The sequence below is a fragment of the Aureococcus anophagefferens genome, assembly GCF_000186865.1.
Source record: "Aureococcus anophagefferens unplaced genomic scaffold AURANscaffold_5, whole genome shotgun sequence".
NCBI classification, from domain to species: Eukaryota; class Pelagophyceae; order Pelagomonadales; family Pelagomonadaceae; genus Aureococcus; species Aureococcus anophagefferens.
Window position 1 is genome coordinate 2,906,299 of NW_008705565.1, and position 10,191 is coordinate 2,916,489.

The 10,191-nt window shown below is 75.0% G+C and overlaps 1 protein-coding gene across 1 annotated transcript; it reads right to left on the reverse strand.

Annotated features, from left to right (window-relative positions):
• Nucleotides 1-8,845: 8,845 nt before the first annotated feature.
• AURANDRAFT_23303 (centrin) lies at nt 8,846-9,331 on the reverse strand (the record flags this gene model as incomplete). Its single annotated transcript, XM_009036828.1, has 1 exon — nt 8,846-9,331. One exon carries the CDS (start codon nt 9,329-9,331, stop codon nt 8,846-8,848), a length of 486 nt encoding a protein of 161 aa, XP_009035076.1.
• Between the last annotated feature and the right edge of the window lie 860 nt (nt 9,332-10,191).

Consider the following 10,191-nt stretch of genomic DNA (forward strand, 5'->3'; position numbering starts at 1 on the left):
CGGGCCGGCTACGGCGACAGCTGGGCCGCGTCCGCGGCCATCATGGGCCCCGCGCAGCTCGCGAACTTCCTCTTCGTGCCCTACGCGCTGCGCCTGCCCGTCATGCTCTCCGCGGCGTTCGCCTACAACGCGACGGTGTCGGTGATCAACATGCGCGTCTCCTCGCGGACCTTCGCCCTCGCCGGCGAGGCGCGGGACGCCGTCCCGGCGCGCTAGGCGCGCCGCCCGGTTCGACTGCACATAGCCCCGCGCATCGCGCGATCGCCTCGACTGCACAGACCCTGCACATACCCCGCACATAAGACGGCCCAATTCGACGTCCAATTCGCCAGTGAATCGCCACCTCCGCCGAGCCGAGGCCCCCCGCCCGATCCGGGCTCGCGCGCGTCCCTTAGGCGCCGCGCGCGGCCATGGCCGCGGCGGCGTCCGCGGCGGCCTCGAGCGCCGCGCGCGCGGCCGCGGGGCTCTCGAAGCGGACGGCGTCGCCGCGGCCCGGCAGGAGCCACGTGAAGTCCCAGTCGTCCCCCGCGCGCGCGACGGCGCGCAGCGACGCCGCGTGCTCCGCGGCGGAGTGCTCGCCCTCGAGGGCGAAGGGCGCGACGGCGCCCGCGCGGCCGTCGTGGCCCGCGAGGCGCCCCGCGAAGAGCGCGCGCTGCCCGCCTGGGCAGCAAAAGGGTGATTCAACGTCGCTTCAACGTGAGTGTTCCGCGCGCACGCGTTACGGAAAACACATCCACGCTTCGAGACCGTTCCGAGAGATGATCGCTCGTCCAAAAATCAGCCGAAACGAGTGGAAAATGGCCGAGATCGGAGCCTTTGAAGTTGGGAATTTCGCTCTCTTGTGCTGCCCTGCTGCCCGCCCACATCCGCGACGAGCGCGCAGGCGCCCTGGGACGGCCCGGGGCACCAGCGCGCGGCGAGCGTCGGCGCCAGGGCCCAGGGCCCGTCGTCGCGCTTCCGCGTCGTCGTCACGCCGGCGTCCCTGGCCCGGAACGCGAGCCGCGCGCTGGCCGCGCTCAAAAGCAGGTCGTCGTCGCGGCGGTAGGCGCCGCGGCCCGCGTCCATGCGGTGGACGACGCGCCGCGCGTCGGGGAAGGCCGCGCGCACGGCCTCCTGCGCCGCGCCGTCGCCGACGCGGCCGGGCAGGAACCACGTCGCCGGCGGGCCGCGGCAGTGCGCCTCGACGGCGGCGAGCGCGCCCGCCGCGGGCACGCCCACGAGCAGGCCCGCCGCGCCGCCCGCCGGCGCGACGGCGTAGGCCGCGTCGCCGCCGTCGCAGTGCGCCACGCGGAGCACGCCGGGCAGCGCGGCGCTCACGGGCGCCGGCGCGCCGTCGCTCGGCGCCGGGAGCACCTCCGCACCGAGCGCCGACGGCGGTCGTCGTCGCCGGGCGTCGGCGCGGAGGAGCGCGTCGGCGTCGAGTGCGGCGAGCGCGAAAAGCGCGGCGAGCAAGCGATGGGCCAGCATGGTGTGTGCGCTACTCGAGCGTGCGATGCACCATAAGCTTGCGGCTATTCGGCGAGCCGAACGCGCTGGATGCCGATGGCATAAGACCCGAGAGCATGGACACCGAGGTCCACTGGACCGTCATCGCGCGGGAGGCGTACGCCCGCAGCCTTAAGCAACCGCCGGCGCCGGCGCCCGCCGCGCCCGCGGCCGCCGCCGCCGCTCCGAGCGACGCCGCCGCACCGGCCGCCGCCGCCGCTCCGAACGACGCCGCCGCCACCGCGCCCGCGGCCGCCGCCGCCGTCGCTCCGAGCGACGCCGCCGCCACCGCGCCCGCGGCCGCCGCCGCCGCACCGAGCGACGCCGCCGCCGCGCCCGCGCCCGCCGCGCCGCCGCCGCCGCCGCCGGAGCCGGACTGGCTGCTCTACGCCGCGCGCTGCGGCGGCAACGTGGTGCCCGAGACGACGGGCGACGAGCTCTTCCTCAACACGCAGCGGCGCGTGCGCGAGGGCCGGTCGACGAAGTGGGCCGCGTCGCGCGCGCGCTCGGCGTCCGCCGCCGCCGCCGCCGCCGCGGCGCCGCCGCCGCCGCCGCCGCCGCCGCCGGCCGACGCGCTGCCCGCGCGCTTCGCGCGCGCGCGGACGTCGCTCGCCCTCTGGCTCGCGCTCCGCGACGAGGGCGCCGTCGGCGTCCGCGCGCGCAAGTCCGCGCTGCTCCGCCTCGCGGAGCTCCTCGCGTGCGAGGCGTCGAACAACTCGCAGGAGACCGTCGAGGGCCTGCAGCGCATGCTCGCGGCGCCGCTCCCCGGCGACGACCGGTCCGCCATGGCCCAGCTCCGCGCCGTCGAGGCGACGGTCGCGCCGCTCTTCGAGGACGACGTCGTCGGCCGCCGCTACGCGGACGACCGCGGGCCCGGCGACGTCACCGTGCTCTTCAAGATCCCCGAGGACGGCGACGACGAGGCCCTCTACGTCTACGGCGCGCTCCTCCGCGACGCGACGCGCGACGACGACGGCGCGGTGACGATCTACCCGTCCTGGGCCGTGTCCGAGTGGGACGCGTCGGACGTCGCCAAGGCCGCGCTCGTCGCGGGCCGCGACGGCGCGCCGCCGCGGCCCGGCGGCGCCGCGGCGGCGCCGGCGCCGCGGCCCTTCGCGCCGGGCGACGCCGTCGCCGCGCGGTTCCGCGGAGGCCGCGCGCACTTCCCCGCGACGGTCGCGCGCGTCCACGCGGACGGCGCGCTCGACCTCGCCTACGACGACGGCGACGCCGAGGCCCGCGTCGACCCGGCGCTCGTCCGCGCGCTCGCGCCGGGCGAGGCGCGGAAGCGCGCCGCGAAGCGCGGCCGGCCGCCCAAGGGCCCGGCGCCGCGGAAGAAGCGCGCGGGGGGCGGCGACCGCGAGGCCGACATCTAAGGCGGCCCTGTGCTTGAGTCGGTCGCGGGGTGGGCGTGCCTGCCGCTCGGGATGTCTTCGCAGCTTTTGGCACTCGCCCAAAATCTGGCACAAAATTTGCCACAGCGGATTTTTGAGCAGTGCTTGAGCAGTGCTATGTTTGGGGATGATGTCGACGAGGCTCAGGCTCGTGAGTTTGCGATTCAGAATTTTGAGTACGCAGCTTTGTGGGTCGTGGAGGGTGATCTTGAGGCTCTATCTTGCCATCTGTATGAATATGGTCATTCATTTCACATCGATTCTGTGAACGACGACGGCGACACATTGCTTCATCTCGCGATCAAACATGATTTGTCGTACGATACAGTTCGCACGCTCCTCGCTTACGACGCATCGGTAAGGGAGCGCGACGCTGACGGTCATACACCCGAGGAAATAGCCTTCCTGAAGGGAAGCGACGACGCGGTCATCGCGGTCCTCGAATTGGGCGTGGTCGCCCAGTCGCGGGACTGCGGCGGATGGGCAAGAATCGTTCAGAAATTGTTTCAAACCTGGGATATAAGCAGTGCTTCTCCGAGCTACGAGGCCTACTTAATGGCCTTGCGTCTCAGCAACCCAGATCTTGAGCACAACGCGTGCGAGTGGCTCCGCGGCTTCTGCGAGCGGCATCCAGAAACGCCCGAAGCGCGTTTGTGCGTGGCGATCATTGATCGATGTGAGAAGATTTGTCGCCAGGAGTGGAAGATGCAACTCGTCATGCTCCGGGCTCTGGTCCTCGAGGGCCGCGCGATTCCGGTTCCGGCGGGCGGATTCTCGGACGGCCTGACGCCGCCGGACGGCCCGATGTCGCCGCCGGGCGACTCGCCGTCCTGGAACCGCGCGACGCCCCACGAGTCGCCCTCCTGGACGGGCGACAAGGCCGCCGACGAGGCGCCCTGGACCGGCGACAAGGCCGTGTGGACGCCCGAGCCGCCCGCCGCGACGTCGTCGCGCGAGGTCCTCCAGCCGCTCTCCGAGCGCTTCTACGCGGAGATCGAGCCGCCGCGCGTGACGCCGCCGCCGCCGTCGCCCGTGGACTTCGGCGCCGCCTTCGAGCCCCCGCGGGGCCCGCGGCCGCGCGCCGACTCCGTACAATTGGCCAAGTTCTGCAGCAGCGCGCAGTCGGAGCTGGACTATGGCGGTTACGAGTATGCAGGCTGGGACGGTTTCCTCACTCCCCCTGACGACGAGGAGCCAGAACTGCGTCCATACATCGCTGCATTGACCTCGCTCCCCAGCAGGGCTTTCGCGACCGTCCTCAAATTCTGGGGCGGCCAACCCGTTCGCAAGTCCGACATCCGTAGCTGGGCCCCGCGTCACCGTAGTGACTTCTGGTGATTCGGCCGTCAGACCCCCTCCCCCGCCTTCCGGAAGTAAGTCGCCTCGAAGTAAGTTCTACCCTTACTCCGGCGCGCTCGTCATGTAGTTGCCGCGGACGCGCGACTTGACGACGTAGGCCCGCCCCCAGACGTGGCCGTGCTCGCAGGCGTAGCAGGACACGCGGCCGTCCTGGGCGGCGCTGAGCACGTTGACCTCGTCGGCCGTGTCGAGCGCGTCGCGGTGCTCGAGGACGTCGAGGTGGTCCGCGAGTACCGCGCGGACGAGGTGGCCCCGGCAGCCGTGGGCGACGACGCGCCGCGAGTCGGCGCCCTCGCCGGGCATGAGCCGCTCGTAGCCGCCGTCGAGGACCGTGTCGTCGAGGACGACGGCGCCGCCGCAGCCCGCGACGAAGCACGCCTTCTGCGCGGAGACGAACGTCGGGTCGCGGTCGCGCGCGCTCGCGAGGTGGAGGCAGCCGGCGCGGCGCAGGCGCGCGTCGGCGAAGCCCGCGAAGACGCAGCCGACGATGCGCTCGCCCCGGTCCCGGTCCCGGGGGTCCTCGTCGACGAGGACGACGTCGCACCGGCCCGCGGACCAGAGCGTCGCGCCCGCGGCGGCCGCGCCGGGCCGCGCGCGCGCGGCCGGCAGCGCGTGGGGCAGCGACGCGCCGTCGCCTAAAAGCTTGCCGAAGCGGCCCGACGCGCCGAGCCGCGGCCACCGGGCGCCGTCGAGCAGCGCCGCGGCGTTCGCCGCGAGCGTCGCGGTCCGCGCGGCGGCGCCGACCTCGCGCGCGGGCGCGACGTCGCAGGCGCCGTAGACGTGGTGCCCGCCGAGCCGGGACCGCTCCGCGGCGCGCCGCCGCGCCTCGGCGCCGTCGACCGACGCCTGGCGCCGCTCGAGGTAGTCCTTCTGCGGCTCCTCGAGCGCCTCGAACCACGCCTCGCGGTCGCCGGCCGCCTCGAAGGCGCGCGCGAGCGCCTCGCCCCAGAGCTTCCCCGCGGCGACGTAGCGCAGCGCCCACTTCTCGTCCTGCGTCTCCTGGACCGTGTTGGCGAGGGACCGCTGCAGCGCGCCGAGGTCGCCGAGCGCGCCGTCGCCGTCGAGGGCGCCGGAGAAGATGTCCGGGAGGTCGTCGCCGCAGCCGGCCCGCGGCGACCGCAGGGCGTCGCCGTCGAAGGTCGCCATGGCGCAGCGGCCGGGGCAGCCCGCGGGACGATCAGAGCTGCGCCGCCATAGCCGCGGGGCAGCCCCGACGTCGTTCGAAAGGGCAAGGGGATCTTCAACTATCGATAGTTGAAGATCCCCTTAAAAACCTTTACCCGCTCCCACGCACGCGTCCAAGGGGAGCTTCACCATATCGGGGCTAGATACAGTGCCCCTTGACGCGTCCGACCTCGACCGGGCGAGCCGCGAGACGGGCGCCGCCGGCGGTGGAGATTACGCCCCTCCCTAGTCGTCGTCGTCGTCGTAGAACGGCACCTGGGGCTCCTCGACCTCGCGGCGCTTCTTCTTCTTCTTCTTCTCCTTCTTCTCCTTCTTCGGCTTCGCCGCGGGCGCGGCGGGCGCCGCGGGCGCGTCGTCGTCGAAGCCGCCCATGGCCGCGAGGATCGCCGCCTTGGCCGCGGCGCTCATCGCCGGGCCCCCGCCGGCCCGCGGGTCCGGCGCGTCGTCGACGCGGAGCCGCGCGCGCCGCGGCCGCCGCGCGGCCGCGGGCGGCGGCGCGCCGCCGTCGCTGCCGTCGTCCGCCGCGGGCCGCGGTCGAAGAACGACGGCGGCGCGGGCGCGGGCGCGGGCCCGTCCGCGTCGCCGACGAGCGGCGCCGGCGCCGCGGCGGCGGCGTCCCCGGCCGCCGCGCCGCCGCCGCCGCCGCCGCCGTCGTCGTCGTCGTCGTCGTCGTAAAACGCGGCCCCGCCGGGCGCCTCCTCCTCGAAGGCGCCCGTGACGGCGCCGTCGGGGGGCGCGGTCATCGTCGCGTCCTCGTCGCCCTCGCCCTCGCCCGGCGCCGCCGCGGGCTCGAGCTCGGGCTCCGGCTCCGGTTCCGGCTCGGGCTCCGCCGCGGCCTCCGGCTCGGGCTCCTCCGGTTCCTCGGGCTCCGGCTCCGCCGCGGGCTCGGGCTCCGGCTCCGGCGGTTCCTCGGGCTCCGGCGCCGCCGGTTCCTCTGGCTCCGGCTCCTCCGGTTCCTCGGGCTCCGGCTCCGCCGCGGGCTCAGGCTCCGGCTCCGCCGGTTCCTCGGGCTCCGGGGCGGCCGCGGGCTCGGGCTCCAGCCCCGCGATTCGATCGATGGCCGCTTGCATCGCCGCCGCTTCCGCGACGATGTCGAGCGCCGCCGCCGGTTCGGGCTCCGACGCCGCCGCCGGCTCGGGCTCGGGCTCCGACGCCGCCGCCGGCTCGGGCTCGGGCTCGGGCTCCGGCGCCGGCTCGGGCTCGACCGCCGCTGCCGGCGCCGGCGCCGCCTCCGGCTCGGGCTCCGGCGCCGGCGCCGCCTCCGGCTCGGGCTCCGGCGCCGGCGCCGGCTCGGGCTCGGGCTCGGGCGCCGCCGCCGGCTCGGGCTCGGGCCCGGGCCGCTTGGGCGCCTTGGGCTGCTTGGGCTGCTTGGGCTGCTTCGCCGCCTTCGCCGCCTTGGGCGCCTTGGGCGCCTTGGGCGCCTCGGCCGGCGGCCGCGCCGCCTTCCGCCGCCGGGCCTCGGCGGCCTCCGTGGGCGTCGTCGCGAGGCCAAAGGACTGGGGCCCGTAGAAGTCGTCGTCGCTGTCGTCGTCGTCGCCCTCGGACGCGGCGCCGCCCGGCGCCCGCGGCGGCGCGCCGCCGCCGTCGTCGTCGTCGTCGTCGTCGTCGAGCCACGCGTCGAGCGCCGTCTTCTTCTTCGCGGGCGCGGGCGGCGGCGCGGGCGGCGGCGCCGCGGGTCGCTTCTTCTTCTTCTCCTTCTTCTCCTTCTTCTCCCGCTTCTCCTTCTTCCGCCGCCGCCGCGCGTCGTCGCCGTCGTCGCCGTCCGCCGCCGCGGCCGCGCGCGCCGCGGGCTCCGGCGGCGCCGCGACCGCCGCCTCGTCGTCGTCGTCGTCCTCCTCCTCCTCCTCCTCCGGCGCCGCGGGCGCGGGCGGCTCCGGCGCGCGGCCCGGCGGCGGCGGCCGCGGCGGCCGCGCGGGCGCCGCGGGCCGCGGCGCGTCGTCCGCGGGCGGCGGCGGCGCGTCGTCCGCGGGCGGCGCGGGCTTGCGGCGCGCGTCGTAGGCCTGGACGTGGTCGTCGTAGGAGCTCGCGGCGATCTTGTCGTCGAGGGCCGCGGCCGCGTCCTCGAGCATGGCGCGCGACCGCTCGAGCAGCCGGAGCTGCGTGTCGACCTTCATCTGGAGGAACGGCACCGCGAGGTAGTCGTAGAGCAGGCCGAGGCCGAAGCAGTTGGCCATGCTGCACTCGAAGCAGCGCGCGCGCGTCGCGCCGCCGGCGCCGGCGCCGAGCGCCGCGACGGCGGCGGCGACGTCCGCGAGCGAGAGCGGCGGGCCGCCGTCGCCGCCGCCGCCGCGCCGCGGCGCCTCGGCGGCCTCGGCGGCGTCGCGCGCGAAGGCGTTGGCGTGCGCGTCGCCGGCCGCGGCGTCGCCGGCCGCGTCGCCGCCGCCCGCGTCGCCGCCGGCCGCGTCGTCCGGCGCGTCCGGCGCGTCCGGCGCGTCCGGCGCGGCGCCGCGCGACGGCTCGCGGTCGCGGAAGTTGACGAGCACCGCGGCGGTGACGCCGGGAGGGAGCGCGGCGAGGCGCGCGAGCGCGTAGTCGAGGGAGCCCCGCCGGTCCGGGTCCACGAGGAAGATGGCGGCCTGGCAGCCCTTGTAGACGTCGACGGTCCGCGCGTCGAGGAGCCCGAACGTGCGCGAGCCCTCGCCCGCGGCCGCGGCCGCGGCGGCGTCCGCGGCGCCGCCGTCGTCGTCGAGGTCCGCGCGCGCCGCCTCCGCCGCCGCGTCGAGGTCGCCGAGCGCCGGCGCGGCGTCGGCCGCGCCGAGGCCCCGGTCGACGACGTCCCAGACGTCGACCTTGATGGGCTCGGGCGCGGACTTGAGCTGCCAGTTGATCGTCGCCGTGCCGATCTCGCGCGTCGGCTCGTAGCCCGCCCCGAACGGCAGGCCCTGGAGCCGCCGCCAGAGGCTCGACTTGCCGCTGCCGCGGCAGCCGCGCACGACGACCTTCATGTTGTAGTGGACGCCGCCCCGCAGCTTCGCGCGCATGCGGCTGTCCATGCGCTTGATGTTGCGCGCGCGCTGGGCCTCCTCCTCCTCCTCCGTCGGCGCCGGCGCGCTCTCCTGCGCGCCCATCGCGGACGGCGGCGCGGCGCGCGGTCGAAACCGACGCGGCACGCGGCGTCGGCGCCGACGCCGCCGACGCGCCGACCTGCGACGCGGCTGTGACGAGCTCGAGCTCGTCGCGAGCTAGTTTTACCTCAGGCGAGCGCTTTGCTTGCACGCCCGCCCATGTTGAAGCCGACGCTGCTCCGTCCAGCTCGCGGGAGCTCCTCCGACTTCTCCTCCGGAGCGTGGTCCGGGACATCCTCCGAGAGGCCTCCCCCGGCGACCGGACCTCGCCGTGTCGGGATATGCGGAGTACGGTAGGAGTGTCGGGCGCGCGCGTCGACGCGTGCCCACGGGCGGAAAACGTGGGGCGCGAGGAGGCTAGTACAGGCTCGTCTTCTTCATGATTCGCAGGAACTCGTCCTCGTTGATCTCGCCGTCGCCGTCGCGGTCGGCCTCGTCGATCATCTCCTGGAGCTCCTCGTCGGTCATGTTCTCGCCGAGCTCCTTGGCGACGCGCTTCAGGTTGCGGAACGAGATCTTGCCCGTCTCGTCGTCGTCGAAGAGCCGGAAGGCCTTCAGGATCTCCTCCCTCGAGTCCTTCTCGGACATCTTCGCCGTCATCATCTCGAGGAACTCGGAGAAGTCGATGGTCCCCGAGCCGTCCTTGTCGATGTCCGAGATCATCTTTTTGATTTCCTCCTTCTTGGGCTCGAAGCCGAGGGCGCGCATGGCGACCTTGAGCTCCTTGGCGTCGATGGTGCCGGAGCCATCCGTGTCGAAGAGGTCGAACGCCTCGCGGATCTCCTGCTTCTGCTCTTCGGTCAGCTCGAACTTCTTGCTCTTCTGCTTCCCGCTGGGCGCCATGGGACCGTGGGGAGCGGCGGAGCGGGCGGCGCGAAAAGGGCCGGCCGGGATCAACGGCGAGGGCTGTGCGTCGAGCTTTACCGGCGGGCTGCCTCGAAAGCTTTGGCGGGTAGCGCTCGCGACTTGCTTGATACAGGCAACGTATCTACCTAGGCCGTGGGGGGATTCGTCAAAGCCACCGCGCTCGCGATGGGTCCCGAGGCGTGGACGCGAGGAGCACGACGACGAGGCGCGCGACCACCGTGCCCGCGACGACGCCGTCGTGCCGCCCGAGATTGGCCGTTTCGCGCGCCACCGGCGCGCGGAAGGACGCGAGGACGGGGTGCGACCCCCGGGACGAACCCGGCCGTCCACCTCGAGCGGGGCTCGTCACGGCTGGCGGCGGCGCGGCGGGGGGTTGCGCTTAGGCGATCAGCCGCGGGGCGCGGGCTCTTGCGGCCGGGGCGATCGGGGCGCCACCGCGGGCGGGGAGGCCTCGAAAGTGCCCGAGCACCGAAGAGCTCGACGTCCTCGAGCTCCCGCGTCCTCCGCGAGTTGGGCGTGTGGGCGCCCGACTCCATGTCCCGTTCGGGCGGTTCGTCGCCCGTGTCCGTGGGCGCGGAAGACCAGCCCTTCGGGGAGCGGCTCCTCGGCGGCGGCGACGCCATGGACGACTACGGCAGGCGGCGGCCGCGGGGGTGCCTCGGGCGCCTGGGCCCGCTGCTCTGCCGGTGCCTGGGCCGCCTGCGGCGGCCCGGCGTTTCGGACGAGGTGCGCGAGTACGGCAAGCTCGAGCGCGACACGCGCAACCCGCTCGCGGCCGACGGCGCGTCGGAGACGCTCGTCGACGGGCCGGGCGAGGTCGAGGTCACGGAGCGGAG